Raw genomic sequence first — 17,666 nt, forward strand, 5'->3', positions numbered from 1 at the left:
GGCTCAGAAGGAGCAGAACTTGTTTTACTCAGCCTCCTCTTGCCAATTTGAAATTCATGGATTATTCTGCGCTCGCCGCTGTAGATGCTGCTCTTCGGGTGATAACAAATTCCCCTTGGCACCCACACTTCAGCGTGAGAGACAAACCGAAGCACGCACTGGGTCTTTGGCATCGCCATGCTGGGGATCCAAGAGATGTACTTGGGACCCAAGGATCTCTGGAGCCCTTCTGCTCCAGAGGCAGGATGTGACCAGACCGCAGCAGCATCTCCAGCTGACGGCATCCCTGATGGCTGCATGAGGACATGGCTGGTGGCTGCACGCTGGCATCCCTGTCAGGGGCCAGAGGGTGAGACCTTGTAATAGCCCTGCTCTAAAAGTAATATCAAGTACTTTTGGTTATCTGCAGCTGGCAACACACCCAGCTTCAGATATTCCGGTCTGTGTAATTGAATTATTTAGCGGCTGGCATGGTGTGATGAAATAGGCTTTCTTCCTATTTTTAGGTCCCAATCTACAGGGCTGGAAATTACAGCCATTAAAATGTTCTATTAGTAATGATATATAAAGGGGACAAAACTGATCAGACTTTTCTAGTGCATGGAGAGCATTAGGACATCATTAATTTTAATGATAGAGCCCCAAATTACAAAACTATTACAATCACACTTCAAGTTTCCCAAAGAGGGAGAATCATCCGAAATTATTGCTAATGAGTAAAAAAATATTTAAATCATATTTAACAGACCTTAAAATTACGGCTGACGAGAGCTAAGGATGGCTTCGGCTGTGTTTGTTTCTTGGTGCCGGCAAACCCAGTGTCCTGTGTGAGGAGGCAGCGAGGGGTGGCCAGGAGGATTCATGGAATGGTTGGGAATGGGTTTGCCACAAGCAGTTCTGGAGGGAAAGGGGGAAGAGGCCCTGTGCCTCCAGGGCTGCTGCAGGGCTTTGAGTCCACCACTTAGCCCTTGCTATGGGATTCCTGGAGAAGGCAGGTGCCTTCCCAGTGCCTGAGGACAGTACCTGATGGTGTCTGGGAGAGGGTGCCTCTTCCTTCCTTTTCAGTGTTCAGTTTCCAGTCTATCAGCAGCTGAACAAAACCATAATTACCAGCCCTATATGCTCTAAAGCAGCAGCAATTGATGTCCTATGGAAAACTGGAGATTTTTATCTTGGTTTCCTTTTAAGGAGTAAATGACTGAGGAACAAAGTCCTTCGGCAAAGTGGATGGGGGAGAAGAAGAAACTTGAAGAGATCCATGAGCTGCTCCTGTGCTGCCTGTGGGTACAGGAGGGAGCCAGTGGGTGCCAATGGGACACTGGGATCCTCTGTCTGTTGAGATGCACTTGCTATAACTCCGCGAGCATCCCCTGGCCCCAGAGCAGCGATGCACTGCAGACGCAGCCCGAGCCTCTCCTGTGAACAAGGAACAATTTACAGCCTTGCCCTTGAATGCTTCGGTCGCCTCTAACTCACCAAACCCTTGACTTGCTCATGTAAAAGGCTGTGTTATCCGAACCAAGTGCAAAGCGCATCGCCTGAGCGCAGGTCCCTCACTGTGGTGCTCTGCTTCATTTTGTCGAGACCACACAGAGCCAGAGGGAAAAACCCCAGACAAACACGGGCTGATATTGGCGGGTGTGTTTCTTGCTGTGCTCAGCCGAGGGGGCAATTTCTCTCTGTTCCTAAACCCATGTATTGCTACTGAGCTGGAGTCAAAGCAAGGAAACATCTCCCATTGTCAGCTGGGTGATGCTGGGGAGTTCCAGCTCACTTCCTCCAGTGGCCTTGCTGCTTCCATGGCCTCCCTGCATCCCCGTCCATCTGCTTCCCAAAACCTTGTGGGGTTTTAACCCACCAAAAGCCCGGGTCTGGGAGGCTTTGGCTCTTGGTGCCCCATGGCCAACGGGGCCAATGCACCAAATGGAGACAAGGAAAAGCCTTACCCGCTGAATCCCCACTACTCCAGTCTGCTGGCTGCTGTCCCAAAGCTCTGAGAAACATCTCAGAGCAGGATGCCTAGAATAAATACATCAGCCCATAATTGTCTATGCAACATTAAAACTATTTTCCAGGCACCTGATATTTGAGCCGTTGCAATAAAAGGGTCAAAACCTCCCCAAATTCATTAGACCATCACCTCAAAATCACTGCTTCATTAAGAGCCGCGGAGCCGGGCGATAACGGGAGGTGAAGCAGAGCCCTGGAGATTGGCTGCGCACACGGTGCTGATAAATGACTTCTCCGTGACTATTCCAGAGCCGGCAAGGGGAAAAATGCCATCCCATGGTTGAACAAGCCTGGCGTTTAGTGCGACACCTCAGGAGCTGCCTCGGCCAGGATAAAACATCGCTGCTGCTGCCTTGCAGGCTGCAATGTGACCTTTGGGACAGGCGCTGCAAGAAAGCGTGCTGGGAGCCAGCAGGGAACAGCCTGGGATCCAAAGTCCCTTTGTCCTTCTTCAGCGTGGTCACTGGCCCCATGGCCTGGGCATCCCCACACACCCACCCCTCACCTTGGGCATGTGGTCCTTTGGCTGACCCCCCCCCAGTGCCACAGCCCCTGGTTCTGCAACCCCAAAGAGTTTCCACTTAATGCAGGCTGGTGGGCTCTGGCTGCAGGCATGGGCTGAGCCATACGTAAGGACCCCTTCCTGATGGATACGAGGGAGGGAGAAGAGGGACATTTTTCTCTGGCCAGGGTAATAGAGTCAGCAATTCCACTTGGCTAAGCGCATGGTTTTTATGACATCCCCACGCAGTGTTGGGCAAAACATGCCTGTGGCAGAAGATGTATAACGCTATCTATGGAGCAGTTTATTTCCTACATGGCAGCTAGCTCTTTAAAAAGAAAGCACATCAACACTGTGGAAAATAGCAAGGTCCCCAAAGAGGAGTTTTTGAGTGCTCATTTTGCAGCTTCCCAAAAAGCAGAGCTCATTGTGAGGAGCAGCAAGCACTGGGCGGCTCTGGTCCTGACAGCGCTTAACATGCACCTCACTTTGAGCAGACCCATGGTCCCAGTGTAGTTGGAGGCACCGCTCACATCCTTACAAGTTAAACATCTGCTTAATGGAGTTTTTAACGCCCAGATTGGCACCAGGCTTGTTCCCAGCCTCCCCCTGTCCCTGCAAGGGACCTGTGGCCACGGGTCCCATTGTTCCCCCCTGTCGCAGGGTTCTCCTTCGGGATCACAGCTCTGCCGTCAACGCGTTCCATGCTTGTCCTCGTCTCACAGTGCCAAAGTAGAGGCTGAGATGAATGTGCCTCATCAAGCGTGTCCTTCATGAGGCGGGGGGGAAAAGACGATGCTCTGGAGGATGCACGTGGAGAGAAGCTGCTCTCTTGGAAGGAGAGGGCTCCCCAGCGGTCAGAGGGAGCAAGCAGAGGGCAAAACCTGCCCTCCTGAGGCTCACACCCTGCAGCCACAGGAGCCGAGCAGCCTGGAAGAGGGGGGTCCGGGATGCCAGGGACACTCACAATGATGACGGTGCTCCCACACTGAGTCCAAAGGCTGGCAAAGGGCACCTGGAAGCGCTGGTTCAGAGCCACGCGCAGGGCTTTTCATCAGTTTTCCACTCCCTTTGCATGGCTGATGCTCCCGCTGTAGTCCTCAAAACCCCTCTCCTGGCATCCTTCCCCGCGGTGCTGTGCGACCTCCCAGCAGCACCGACGTCCTTGGCAGGGAAGGAAAGCATCAGCCTCCTCCTCCTGCCCTTGTCTCTGCTGAGATCCAGGTTAAAGCTGATTTCCACACAAGGCTCAGCCGCCGCTGCATCCCTGCCTCTCCTGGAAGCTGCGGATGCCAAACGGAGCAGCCTTGGTGGAGCACAAGCCTTTGGTCCGGCTCCACTCTGGTTTGCTGCCACAGGAGCTCCGGGATACCCGTAAATTCAGTCTGAGCTTCTCCAAATCTATTTGCTTGATCAGATTTATGTAGCAATCCCAGGACGAGGTGAATAATGAAAATGACTCATGAATATTTCATTCTTATAAATCACGTAATTCATATCTATTCACAAATATTTGCTTTGCCTTATAAAGCAGATGAATAATTTACAGAAATACGCAGCAAATATTTTAAAGGAAATATGAAATCCGTCGACTACATTAATCACCAAATATTATTCAACTTACATTGGTTTAGCTTGCTGACAGATAAATTCTCTGTTTACGAGAGGAGCAGGTGACGTTTCCTGTATTAAAACATGAGGACATGAAGCTCACTTCTCCCTGTGACAGAGGGATTTTCACGCGTCCCTGCTCAGTCCAAGCAGGAAACTCAGCCATGGCTCTGGGAGCCTGTTCCCACTCCATGGCTGCGTTGTGGCGAGACCAAAAGGCTTCCGGAGCAAGTGCTGGACCCGGACCCTTAGTTCCAGTAACAAAGTCCATGCCCTGGACAGGCATCCACAGGGAACCATCCTCCTGCATCCCCCTCTTGCTGCCTGAGAAGGGGGTACAGGAGCTTCACTCTCTATGGCACGCCAGCTTTTTGTCCCATTCCCTTCTAACGCAAAGGGCACAAACCCCATTGTTTGGCCATGGCTGTGCTTCCTTCGTGCGAGGAAGTGGGGTTTTACCCTAAGGATGCATCTCCTGCTACCACACGGCATGGAAGAGCTGCCTCTACTCGCAGCATCAGGGCCTGTTACAGCAATGCCTTTGCCCATTAATGCCAGAGCCAGGGGCTGAGCCCCAAACCCCTCCTGAGTCATTCGGCTGCCCTGGGCACAGTCACAACACGAGGCAGGCGGTCACCAGGTTTGTCTGAGCAGATGGGCTGCTATAGAGAGATGGGCTGAGATGAAAGTGTTTTGCTGCCACTTCCACCAAAAGAAGTATTTTTATCCAGAGAAAATAACGGTGCCTCGCGGTGGGTTTTTTTAATTATTTCCTTGCTTTTTCAGTCTTGTTTTGATAACGGGACTTGGCTGCACCAGCCAGAGCAATCACTGCGAACACTTCCTTAGCAGCTAAAAGGGAGGCAGAGGAAGCCACTTCTGGTGTTCCTGTTTTCCACAGCCAGGGCTACACAGCACCAGCATCCCCTGATCCCTGCCATTCCACCCCTATCCCTGGTCCTGGCCATCCCTTGAGCCATGGGCCTTGGTGGGGACCCACCAGCTTTTCTTGGCCATCAGCTCTGACAATAAGCAGTAAATAAACTGTTAAATTTTCTAATTTTACAGTAATTCCCCTCAATTATTCAGCTTTTTTAAAAATCAGCTGCTTAAACAGAGTATTAAGAGAGTGCATTAATCCACCTGTATTGGGATGATAAAGTGATTAATCCCACGTATTTACATACAGTGATGGTTTTGTGACGAGTGCCCTGACGCTGGTGGGAGCTTTGCCAAGCGCTGTCCTGCAAAGGGCTCCATCCCTTTGGCAGGCACCAGGGATGCAGGGGACAGGCAGAGCATCCATCGCCTCCTGAGAAGGTCACCTCAGCCACTCCATATTCATCCATCAAACAGCTTCATTGCGGGGGCCCCACAGTGAGGGTTTCACATCTCTGCTTCACCTTGTCTGTTCGGTCCCAGGAACCTCTCCAGTGGTGGAAGCGGAGGGGATGGACAGGGCTGCAGGCACTTCACATCAGCACATCACATCCACGCCAAGCGAGGCAGCCCTTGTCAGGCAGGAACGAAGGTTAAAAGGACTTTGTCAGCTCAGTTCTGCAACCCAAATACCAAAGCAAGGGAAACTGGAAAACCCAACTGACAGAGCTGCAGAGGGCAAAGGAGAGGGCAAAGGCATTGAGATCCCCCTCTGCCACCTTGAAGGCAGCGATTGCTGCTCTAATAAGGAGCTGAAATGGCTGAGGCACCCAAAAACCAGGCTTCGGTACCTTTCCACATGGGAAACTCTGATTTGCAGAGCAAGAGTGGGATCTGCCACCATCTCCTCTGCCTCTGCAGTGCAGACACAAGGCGAGAAGGGGACAGGACAGCCCTGTGGTGCTTCAACTTAAACACAGCTTCTTCGAGACTCCCCCAGCCCGATTTAAGCAGAGACTGGGCACAGATGTGGGGTTTGAGGCAGATCCTTGAGGAATGGGGTTGAAGCCATTCCTGCATGCTGGTTTCTTCACCCCAACGCCAGCAAAACCTGCTGGCCCTTTTTAGTATTCCTGCCATTCACAGCGCATCTCCCAACCTATTCATCTGTAACATCTGTAGGCCTATTAAGAGGGAAATACAATTTCATAGTCACAGATAAGAGATTAGACAGATCAATTGCTCCCTGAGAAACGGGCCGAGGAAAAACTCCTTTCCAAATCGCAGCATGGAAGGTTTTTGCTCTCCTGGCTGATTGAGCTGTGGGTCCTGCCACCAACTCTGCTGGTCCTGTTCTCATTAAGGGAGGAAGGAGTTCGTGCGCTCAATGTTAAGGTATCCAGGGACCAGCCGGGGGATCTGTACTTAGGGATCTTCTGGGGGGATACAGGGTGAGCCCCCCACTTCCAGACCCCCTTTCCCACCTCAGGGGTTTGAGCCTGTGCGTTTCCCCCTGTTCTGGTGCAGGGAGCATGCAGCATGCCAGCACGGAGCACATCATGTGCACGGCAGGGACTGTTACCATACAACGTGACACGCTGTGCTAGGCTGGAAGAAGAGAGGCTGTCAAAACATTTAGCAGCAGAGGTAAATTGAATCCACCGCATCCGCAGATGGGGGATTCTGCACAATGGCTCTCAGAAGGCCTCAAATAACGTGAAAAGTGGTGCCACAGAGGCAGGCAGAGCCACGTCCCTGCGTGTGCATGGCCACGACCCGCGGCTGGCAGAAGGCAGGAGCGTGGCCCCATGGCTTCTCACAGCGCCAAGAGCATCACTGGTACCCACCCCAGCAGCCAGGGGAGTGGGTGAGGTGGGTGCAAAGGGGAAAAAGGGCTGGGAAAACACAGGGACACGATCCCAAGGGCTGCTGGGATGCCCAGAGGCCACCGTTCCCCCTGGACCTTTGGGAAGGAGCAGGACCTGAGCCATCCCCAGGAGCTCCTCAAACCTGCCTGTGTTCAGAAAACCCTGAATTATTTATAGCCTGTTATCATCCCCCAGGTATTATTTGTGTAACCATTAGTTTCTGTAAAGTGTATGAAAGCAGCTGTAAAATACCAAGCGTCTCCTCACCTCAACTGGGAGCTGATTATTTTCCTGCCTGATTTACCAAGCTCCATCTCAGCGACTTAACCCTTTGCAGCCATCACCAGTGAAGGGGTGTGAGCACTTTGCAGCGCTGTCAGTCCTCAGCATTGGCTCCTGTGAAAGGGCCTGAGCACCAGCTGCAAGGAGAGAGCATCGGGTTATTCACTCCTGCACTGGAAGCTTCTGTCCAAACAGGAGAAGCGCTTGACTGGCTCATCTCTGGATAAATATGTTCTTAAAACCCCGATTTATTCAGCAGTATAATGAATGCAGTGCCTTTTAAATGTGACAGTGGGGAAAATACATCGGCCTTCTGCAGGCTTAAATGTCATCTGCAAAGATCAGGTTTTCTCTTCCCTCCCTCCCACTCATGGGCCATCCTTTGATTTACTGGGGTTTAGAGGGGCTTGGGACCAGCACAGCTCTGGGACACAGCATCCTGCAGCCCCAGCACTGCCCCAGTGAAGTGGAATAGCCATCAGAGGAACAGGGTTTGGGATGCAGGAAGCAGAACCCCCGGAGCTAAGCAGGCTGCCCAGGAGAATGATGCCTCATTGGGGCGCCCAGGTGATGGGAACGTGGCTCTTTTGGTGCCCAAGTCAGCAAACCGGAACAGAATGACACTTCAGTGTAAATTTAGAGCCTACCAGAAAATAAAATAGAAGCAACAAAGTGGAGTAGAAAATAGCCCTTCAAGTCACTTAGCACAGGCACGATGAGAGGCTCGGGCAAGTTGGAGAAATTACTCTGGAAAACGAGCACTCCAGAAAGCAAATAAACTGCTCCAAAGACACAGAAAATTACCCTCGCATTGATCACAGGCACTGAACCAAACCGATATTGTGCACATCCCCACACCAGCTCTGCCCCCATCACCTCAAAAATGAGCCTTCACCTCCCATGGAGGAACAAGGAGCCTTTGGAAACACATGCAAGGCACCATGGAGGGCAACTCAAGCCTCTGTGCAGGGTTAGGTGAGGGTAGCCAAGGGGAGGATGGCACCCACAGGCATTGCGGACCTGGCCAAAACGAAAACCAGCGTAAAACCAGGATTTTCAGCTTCTAGTGCCAAGGGAGAGCCATGTGGGTCAACACTGCAGAGGGGCAATGCGCGTTCCAAGGTACCTTTACCAGCGCAGTGGCAGGGAGGGGATGCCCTTGGTCCACTGGGCATCGCTGCCCTGCAATCAGATCCCTGGACACCCACTGAGGAATGGCCCTGCCAAAAGCAGCAGCTGGGACGCTGTAAAAGATGAGGGGGGGGGGAAAACGGAACATGTTTTTCTTTCAGCTGATTGAACCAACTGTAGTAAAAACTTCACATTTAATACGCATGACCCGCTCCGTGCTCTCCACTCTAATAGATTGGTGGAACGTCTCGCGCAGCTAAATCATCAAGGGCTGGATGGAACACAAGGGGCCGGTTGTAAATGCGAGGGGAGAAAAAAACGCCTAAACTAGGCCCATAAAACACGAACCGATTTTCCCATCTTGGCCAACAGATTTTAAATGGGAAATGTGATCGTGGAGCAGGATGAGTTCGGGCGCTCCTGGATGCACATGAAGGGCAAAGCGTGATGAGCGCTCCCAGGAACGCGATCGAGGGCATGAGCCTTTATCAGCTGCTACGTTAAAACCCTGCTGCTGAGCACGACGGTTTCGGAGCCCTGTTTAAAGGTGTGTTTTAGCTTTCCTGCCTCCTAATTACCTCCTGTGTTCTGCAGAACTCTTGTTTTTCATTTCAGATGGGAAAACACCATAAACTCGCTAATTAATTACTCTTTAGCCCCGGCGCATCCGCTGAAGCGCACGCTTCGCTTTGCGGCCTCCCCATGGCACTCCAATGGGATCGTCCTCTGAGCCTCACTGAAATCCCTGGAAAACAAAGGAGAGGACGAGGAGCTGGGTCCTGGGTTTTGGCATTGGCAGCAGTCGTTCATACAGTCCCACCCCTCACTGCGCTGTGCCTGGCTTCTAGAAGCAGAATCTACCATGGAGGTGACAGTAACCGGTGATTGATGGACTTCATATTTCAAAAGCCCACGAGCTGTCAAAGGGAAGATGTTCAGAGAATCTAAAGCAGCTCCAAGTACCACTGGGGCTGGAGCAGGGTACAAATAATACAATCAAAAGGGGAAAAGGAAGAGGAAGGAGGTGGCACTGACCGAACACCAGCCAGCTCCCCAGCCAGCCCAGACCTGGCTCCCAAACTCACCATCCTGGTCTTGCTTCCGATGTGTCCAGAAGGCTCTGTGGGTTCTGGCAGCCAGCCCTTCCCTCTCTGCTCCTCCTCATTCTTCTGCACTGTCCTTTCTCGCTGAAAACATCAGCTCCGGTTTACTTGATCCCATCATGGTCTGTGCCTGATGATGGTTAAAGGCAGGGCAGGGTAATGAATCCAAGGGGCAAAAAACCCCAAGTGAAAGCCTGGGCAGGTGAGTGAATCACTGCTTGGCACACAGAGCTGGAAACCAGTGCTGTTTTGCGTTTAGAAATCACTTGTGTTTTCATTAACTTCAAAAGCAAACAGGCAAGTGTAAATGTTAGGATTTCAAATGGAAACACACTGATGCGAAAACAAGAGGTTTCATTTCCTTAGCTCCTAAGGAATGCCTGCTGGTGGGAAGGTGGGGAGCTCAGCTCTGTTGAGGCAGAAGTGTGGGTCAAGGGGGGTTCATAGCTGCATAGTGCATCCCTGGTCCAGGGGTCCACGCTGGTACCCGTCACCTTGCACCATGTGCTCCCAGAGCCCCAGGAAGCTGTTTGTGCCCCTCCTGCTCCATCAATCATTTTTTCATAGAGTTGGAAGATTACAGCTCCTTATACAGTACCTCCGGTCCAGCTTGTCATGGGAAAACTCCGGGGAGAAATTCACAGAGATGTATTAAAGCCATCCAACACTTTCTCCATGGCAACTGGGACCGGTGCAAATCCCATCAGCCCCGCCTGGAGCGGGATGAGAGCTCCTCTGCTTCCAGGCGCCCAGATTCCAGCAGATAGAGGGGAAACGTCTCCATTAGCTCAAGATGCCTCCCAACTACAACACACAGTAACATCCGATTAACACTGAAGCACTTATCACTTAGGAAATACATTTGTCTGAGGCTCCCCAGCAACTCACGCTTGCCCTGGCCTTTTCTTTGCTCATATGCGAGATCCTATATGAACACACATATCCCTGAGTGCTCGAGCAGACAGGGACGGAGAAGGGATGCGGCTGGGCAGAGCCCAGTCACGGCCACACGCAGAACACCACTGAATTGCCTGACAGAGATCAAATGAGAGCATGTTTATAACGATGCATAATTAATAACACTATTACCAGCGTTCAGAGCCTCGATCTTTGTTTGCCATCCTGCCCTCAGCCCTGCGAGCTTCCGGATGAAGGGGGAGAGGGAGCTCCCTCAGCAAGGAGCAGATTTCAAGTGTTTAATACCAAAAGTTACAGCCAGAGAAGGTCTTTAAAAATAGCCCGAGCTCTGTGCGCGGCTGACACTGCGGGTGACAGGGATGTCCTACATTCCCCAGCTCGCTTAATCCCTCAGACTGATGACAAAATCCCCACTCATCCCCCCCGCTCTGAGCTCCCCGCTCCATCTCCAAGAACCTTGCCCGTAATTAAGGGCTTCACCTTCCCCAGCAGTTGCCTCAGGCTCGTTTTGGCCAGTGCAGTGGCATTCGCTGTGCTGCCTGTGCAAACCAAGGGGACCAAGAGGACACGGAACAGGGCTTTGCCGATGTATCCAGCCCAAAGCCTCCCTTCTCCGAGGGAAAAAACAGTTGTTTGAGCCACTGGAGCGAATCCGCAGCTCAACCCACCACCAAACTGCGAGGGAGCCAAACCCTTTGAAGTCTGCCATGTCCAATCCATTATTAATCACTGTAAATCTGGTATAATCTCTACAAGCATATTCCGCTGCCTACAAATAGGCTGGTGCCAACTTGCTCTAATAAATCCTGCGTCAGGGCACCTATTGTGTCTCCTCTTCATGCAGCATCTCCCAGCAGAAACACTTAAACAATAACAATCTCTATTTGGTGCAGTCACTTTTGTTTTAGAAGACTACGGTCTAACAGATTTAGAGCTTACAGAAAGGCTTGGATTTATGGCAGGGTTTCTTCCCGATGCTTTTTTGTTTCTTATAATGCCTGTGAAGCATTAAATGTCTCCATTTGTGTTCCTAACTTCGTGCCAGAGCAAGAAAACTGCTCTTCCTACCCCAAACTTCAGGGCTAAAGTTCTACTGAGAAGGACCATTGCTAAAAGGCAATTGAGCATCCAGAAACGACCTGCTGGTACCTCTAGAGAGCTGGGATGGCACACAGAGAAAGAGAGGAAGGACACACAAGCACGAGGAGCGAGGACTTTCACAGAGTTAGCAAGGACAGGTGAGTTACCTCCTCCTACCTTTGTGAAGCAGCCACTGAGGGTGAAGATGAGGCTTGATGAGTCCTTTCCCTACAAGGATGAGTTTTCCATGCAGCCCGCAAGGAAAGTGTTTGCTGCTCAGTGCTTGGGGGGAAACGCAATGCTGCTGGGGAAAGGGAACACAGGAAAGAGAGGCCAGAAAACCCCCAAAGAGACACTGGCCAGACAAAACCAAACACAAGGGTGAGAAAGCTGACCCCCAGTTGTACAGGGGTGGCTACGCAAAGGGAAGAGGCTTGTACTAGGAGCTGCCACACAGCCCCTGTATAAACCAAAGCTGTGTACGTAAACTGCTGGAGACTTACCAACGCTTACTGCGCTCTGGTCTGTATCAGACAGATCCTAACTTGTGTGAGCACCGGCTGATGTTTGATGGGAGGAACAGGGAAGCTTTGAGCTCTTGGCAGTCTCAGAGGCACAGACCTTTTCCCATGGCTTCAACATGCGGCTCCATGCACATCAGCCTCCTGCGCCTGCCAGCACCAGAAGCCCTTCTCCATGCTGGCAAACAGGTCTGGGCTGCCTGGCTGCCAAGGAGCAGGGAAGAAGCTCAGGCTGCTCCTGTGGGATGCTCTGTGGGATTCCTGGAACTGGAGGTGCAGCAGCCAGCCCCAGGGATGCTCATCCCTGCTGTCACCCACAGGCTGGCTGCCAGGTCCTTGCGGCAGGGCTTGGTCAGCGTGGTGCCTGAGGATGCTCACCGCAGGCCTCCGTGGTGCGAGCCCAAGCAGGCAGGGGAAGGAGCTGCGAAGGCTGTTAGCCCATGGGCAGGCTGTTTTCTCTCTCGCTGACAAAGGAGTCACAGCTCCAAAAGCAATTTAGCCTGGGAATAAACATCCAAGTACCCACTGCTAAGGCTGAGGCACTAAATGAGCAAAGCAGAGGGAGGCTGCAGAGAACTCAGCTTCCAGTCACTTGGTTTTCACTTGACTTCCTCCGCTGGCAGCTTGCAGGGACTAAACGCTCTCCAAGAGGAGAAGCTCTTCCCTCCCTGTGCCAAGGACTCCGGCCAAAAACTGCCTTTCCCCCTCCCCTGGTGCTGCTCATTAATGTTGTTTGTTTGGTTTCTTTTTTTAAGGCTTTTCCTGCTTTCCCAATTAGGACATGGTTGAAACAAGGAAAGGAAAACTTCAGGCACAGTGAACTCGGCTGGATCCCGAGTGTGGGCAGGGGGAATTGCTGAGATGCTCCAACTCTGGTTATGGGATGGTACGGGCAGCCAGGCCACCTCAACTTCACCTTCCTCCTCCTCCCTCGAGCGTAACTCAGGTAGCATCTTGTCCACATGGATAAACCAGCAATAAAAGCGCTCTGGGAGCTCACTGCAAACCAATTCATTTCCATGTTTCTGAAGGAGCTGCCACAGAAGCTGAGGAGCCAACAATGCGGTTTCCTACCAGGGAAGCAGTGAGATACCGGGCACAAATTACACTTAAATGCCACACAGATGATGAGGCTGCACCCAAGGTTCCTCTCCCCTTTTGTGGCATTGAAAAGGCTCAAGGCAGTGATCTGACACAGGAGCTGTCATGGCACAACCCTTCCTGTAGGATCAGGCCTCACCAGAGGTGCTTCCCTCCACCAGCACTGGGTACCAACCTCCGGAGCTGCACTTTCCTCCCTCCTGCCCTCACCTTTGCATCTCTGAGGCTGAAACATGCGTCTAACAACAGGAAATCGGCACGTTCCTGTTCACCTTTTGGGAAGCAGCTGGATATGGCCCTTCTAACGAAGACGGGTGTTAGTTTCACTGCTTGTAAAAGACATCCGAGGCTGACTCCATCACTATCGGGGAGACACAGCGGAGCTGGCGTGAGCTGTCTGCCGGGAGCCAAGAGCAAAAAGAGCCTATTTTGTATTTTGCTTTTTTCATTTATAAAACGAATACGACACCCCCCGTGCTTGCTCCCTGCGAGCAGCTTTCTAACCCAGTTCATCAGTCCTACCTGCTTCCCTGTACCTGGAGTCCCTCTCAAAGCCTGTTGTGAGCAGTGATTTTGGTAAATAAACTGCCAGGGGCATTCCCGTCACTTCATTAAGGGGTACGTGCGTGACCCCCCCAGGATCAGATTTTCTAATGGCTCAAATCAGGCTTCATGGCAGTGCCTGGAGCGAAGCGAGGACTAATTGCATCTCCTGGGGCTCCACCGCATCCCGCCCTCCTCCCTGATTGCAAGCAGCTCATTAGTTCGCTTCTGCAAGTGAAGCACCCCATGTGGGGCTGGCTGGTGGGGAGCCGGGACATGGCGCTGCACATCCCCACCGTGCTCTGCCCTTCCCTTCGCATCACCCTGACCCCCACTGCTCCTGGGGGCCCTCACGCCAAGGCACAGGCAGGTATTTGGCCAGGTCTGATGTCCCCGTGCACACAATATGGTCTGGGGTTGGTTAAGGCTTGCAGACACACTGGACATGGACCAGCATCACTTCTGCCAGGGCAGGGTGAGGAAGGGGGATGAAGGCATCCCTTCATCCAGGGGTGCCGCTACACAAGGGCGCATGTCGGCTCTTTCTTGGCACTTCCCAACGTTTACGTGGAAAAGGAAATGAAAGGAAGGCTTCGGTAATGACGTGCGATTGGCTGCAGTAACAAGCTTCTCCAAAAATACCTTTCCTCGGCTGGAGATGTTCTATTTTTAGAGCCTTAAAGCATCACACTGGCAAGCAGCGGGGTCAAAGCTTACCTTTCAACTCTGAAACTCCTTTGCCCTTGCACAGACACCTTGGTGGCTGAGCCAGATCTCAACCGTGATGACACACAGCAGGCCCACAAGCAAGACCCGGCTTCACCTATTGCTCCATCGCTCAGTTCGGACGTGTCTGGGCACCCTCCATCCAACTGATCCCTTTCTCCTTTACCCTGAGCAGTTGACGCTTGCCTACGGAAACAACTGATAACTTCAAAAACGCACAATGAGACCTCCAAAAGAGGAGATTCCGGCCCTTTTGTAAAGCAGACACCGGCGCTCAGGCACAGAAGTACCCCCTGGATGTCGGGAGTCTTCTCCCCTGCTCCACAGACCAGCAAACAGGGGTGGTGAACCCAATTACTGCCCACCCGGGAGCCGCTCGGCCGCAATGGGAACGGGGGAGCTGCCAGGCAGGGCTGAGGGACAGCCACGTCTGCACAGAGAGCGACGGAACGGAGCACTTAGTGTAAAAGTAAAGCCCCGGCAGCTCTATCAGCACAAGAAAAGCCGTCATTTGCATGTTAAAACACCGCGGCTCGCAGCGGCAATTTCCCTCTTTGTAGCTTTCTTGGTTGACACAGGATAATGCAACGAAGCTCCTCATCTGCAATACCTATTCAAGAACGTGATAGGGCTTTTTTCCCCCTAAACCTACACATCTTCTGCAGAAAGTCTTCCCACTGAGACACCTGAATACCTGCTGCCAACAGCTCTTGAAAGAGCTTTTTAATGTGAAGGTTCAAGAGGAGATGCCTGCTCATGGCAAAAGCCCACCCAGCTGCAGGCAGCTGCATCTGAGGGTCCCTGACCTGGAATAAGTCACATCCACTCTGCTTGTCACGTTCATGATGACCACTAAAATAGGGGGAATGTGTTCTCCCGGCTGACACGGAATCCTGTTTCCCCAGTAATAAACCCCAAGACATCAGCAGCCCCCTCACCTGTCCCCATTTATACCAATGGAACTGATGCACCTCTGATAATGCCCCTCATCATTTCCCCACTGCTCTGATTACTGCCTGACAGCTTTCCTGTTTGCCCAAATCAAAAGACAATCTCTGCAGACTTCCCTTAACAAGATCCTGCATCACTTCCTTCAGGAACAAGCAAATTAGCTCATGGGGGAAAAAAAACCGTCCTCAACCTGGTTCTGAGATCTGGAGGCAGACATCAAGTTTGAGTAATCTACGTGACATTTACTTTTAAAGTGTCCTCTTGTCTGAGGAGGAAAGAGAACTAAAGTGCAAACGGCTTGATTGGTCTCTTGTAAGGGGCTGCAGATACAGCCTCGCCTGGTGCCTCTGCAGTGAAGCACAGATCAAACCCGGTACCCATCCCACCAAGCTCCTGCCAGTCCATGCTTTGCTCACCAGCTCTGCTGTTTCCTGGTCTGCTCCTGTCTTTTCCCAAGCTGTGCTCCCACAGGAGTAGCCCAGGCACTGGCCAGGCTGGGCTGTGACATTCCCAAGGGCCACAACATCCTCACCAGCATCCAACGGGGCAAGCTGGTGCTCTTATGCTGCAGAGCAAGAGCCTGGTTTGCAGGGAGGCACCGCTGTTATCACTCACTTTGTAAGCTATTCCCTTCTTTATCTAAGCCCAGTTCAAGGCAGATAGTGGAGAAATGCAGCTTTCCCTGGGCTTGAGGAAGAGAAAGGCTGCCCTGCTCTGGAATAACAGAGAGAAAGAAAGGCCATGCAAGCACCAAGAGACACCTTGCCCTCTAATGAGGTGATTTATAGCTTCCATCAAAGCAGGCTCCTCTGCAGCTGAGCTCAATATCCCCAGGGAGCTGCACTCCCCCTGCCCGGGCTCCCACTGGAATCCCGTCCTCAGCTGGGAATCGTCACCCTGCTCCATGCTGGGGTGGGGGTGCGTCAACAGGTGATTCCATGCACTCCATTATGTGGAGTAGTTTGAGTTCCTTGTCCACTAACACAAACGTAATCTGTTTGTAAGTAACATCCATAATCTGCTTAACATAAGTAATGAACCTCCTCCTATTTGCACAGTATTTATTACTTCTTTCATTGTGCACAAATCTGCCACCAAGCTCAATGAAAAAGGCTTTCTGGATTTAGTTCCTCCCAAATCCCTGCGTGCCGTGCACTCTGCATGGGTCATAATGATGTGAAAAACATGTTCATGTAGGGACAGGCCGAGGGGAATGGCTTGAACCTGCCCGAGGGGAGACTGAGCTGAGCTCTTAGGCAGAAGCTCTTCCCTGTGAGGGTGCTGAGGCGCTGGCACAGGGTGCCCAGAGAAGCTGTGGCTGCCCCCTCCCTGGCAGTGCTCAAGGCCAGGTTGGACACAGGGGCTTGGAGCAAGCGGCTCCAGTGGAAGGGGTCCCTGCCCGTGGCAGGGGTTGGAGCTGGAGGAGCTTTAAGGTCCCTTCCGACCCAAACTGCTCCATGATTTCTAAAGTCGCACCACAACAGGTACTGAGAGAAATGTCACCACTGCTGTCACCTCCCAAGGACCTGAGCTGCTGTACCCCACACCTAACAGTGTAAACCAGATAGGGCTGACAGCAGTAACAGAAGTGGGATGTTTGGGAATTCCATTAAAAGTGAGGAATTCCATTTGCGGGAGGCCTGACACTGTGCGGCTGCTCCGGCACACCGGCGCTGCTCGAGGAACATGCGTTTTCCATCGATGCAAATTGCTCACTTGCATTAGAAAATCAAATTATTTCCATTTATAGATGTTTAATGAGACTTCCTGAAGTGTAAAATGCAGCGAATGCTTCCAGGCTGGCAGCAGGCATCTGGAGCTGAAGGGGTCTGTGCACCGTTGCAGCCGGGCAGCCCGCAGCGGCCTCTCCACCATCCCTCCCCATGGCTCCCCTTTCCTGGCAGCAATGGGGTGGCACAGACCGAAACCGGCTCATTCATTAGCAAACTGCTCCATAATGAATCAGTTTGTACCGAATTGCTCCTGTGTACATAATCTTGCATTTTTCACAAAACTATCATCACTTTTCAGTTAGTTCCACTCAAGGAAACAAGGGCTCGTGCTTTCATTTGAGCAGATGAATATGGATGACGTGCTTGTTCTCTCTGGGGCTGGGGAAAATCACATTACCCAGCTTCCCAGCAAGTGAAATACGGGTGGTGGGAGCAGTGATGCCTGTTGGCTGCTTCATAACCACCGCCGTGGCAAACTGGGCTCCAGAGTGCTTACAGTTTGGCCAGTTTTTGGTTGCTGCTCTTTAATGGCACCAGAAGCACCCGTCACAGTGCTTGCTGTTTATCTCTTATATCTATTATTTCACCTCCCCAGGATGAGGATGGGTCGAGTAGAGGTGGGAAGAAATGCACAGGGAGGAATACGGCATGAGGCGACCTGCATCCCCTGCACGTTCTTCTTTCCTCTGCTTTTCCCAGGCCTCGTG

General features: G+C 52.0%; 1 protein-coding gene and 1 long non-coding RNA gene across 5 annotated transcripts; both read right to left on the reverse strand.

Annotated features, from left to right (window-relative positions):
• Nucleotides 1–2,591: 2,591 nt before the first annotated feature.
• On the reverse strand, nucleotides 2,592–9,023 carry LOC136022740 (uncharacterized). Of its 2 annotated transcripts, XR_010616319.1 has the most exons (4): nucleotides 8,862–9,023; nucleotides 8,279–8,396; nucleotides 7,138–7,289; nucleotides 2,592–6,186 (listed from the first exon to the last, which is right to left on the reverse strand). It is a non-coding gene; the product is annotated as an uncharacterized LOC136022740 (long non-coding RNA). The 2 variants fall into 2 exon arrangements; XR_010616318.1 differs by having other exon boundaries at nucleotides 2,592–7,289.
• Nucleotides 9,024–9,373: 350 nt separating this feature from the next.
• LOC136022779 (uncharacterized) lies at nucleotides 9,374–15,941 on the reverse strand. 3 transcript variants are annotated; one of them, XR_010616332.1, is made up of 6 exons: nucleotides 15,643–15,941; nucleotides 14,267–14,461; nucleotides 13,217–13,367; nucleotides 11,562–12,975; nucleotides 9,985–10,190; nucleotides 9,374–9,516 (listed from the first exon to the last, which is right to left on the reverse strand). XR_010616332.1 is itself a non-coding variant. In XM_065696507.1 (4 exons), the coding sequence occupies exons 1-4, from the start codon at nucleotides 15,762–15,764 to the stop codon at nucleotides 12,505–12,507; spliced, it is 975 nt and encodes a 324-aa protein (XP_065552579.1). In that variant the 5' UTR covers nucleotides 15,765–15,941; the 3' UTR covers nucleotides 11,386–12,504. The 3 variants fall into 3 exon arrangements, 1 of the variants encoding a protein (XP_065552579.1); XR_010616331.1 differs by having other exon boundaries at nucleotides 13,217–13,403; XM_065696507.1 differs by lacking the exons at nucleotides 9,374–9,516; nucleotides 9,985–10,190 and having other exon boundaries at nucleotides 11,386–12,975; nucleotides 13,217–13,403.
• Between the last annotated feature and the right edge of the window lie 1,725 nt (nucleotides 15,942–17,666).

The sequence above is a fragment of the Lathamus discolor genome, chromosome 16 (assembly GCF_037157495.1).
Source record: "Lathamus discolor isolate bLatDis1 chromosome 16, bLatDis1.hap1, whole genome shotgun sequence".
Lineage (NCBI taxonomy): Eukaryota > Metazoa > Chordata > Aves > Psittaciformes > Psittacidae > Lathamus > Lathamus discolor.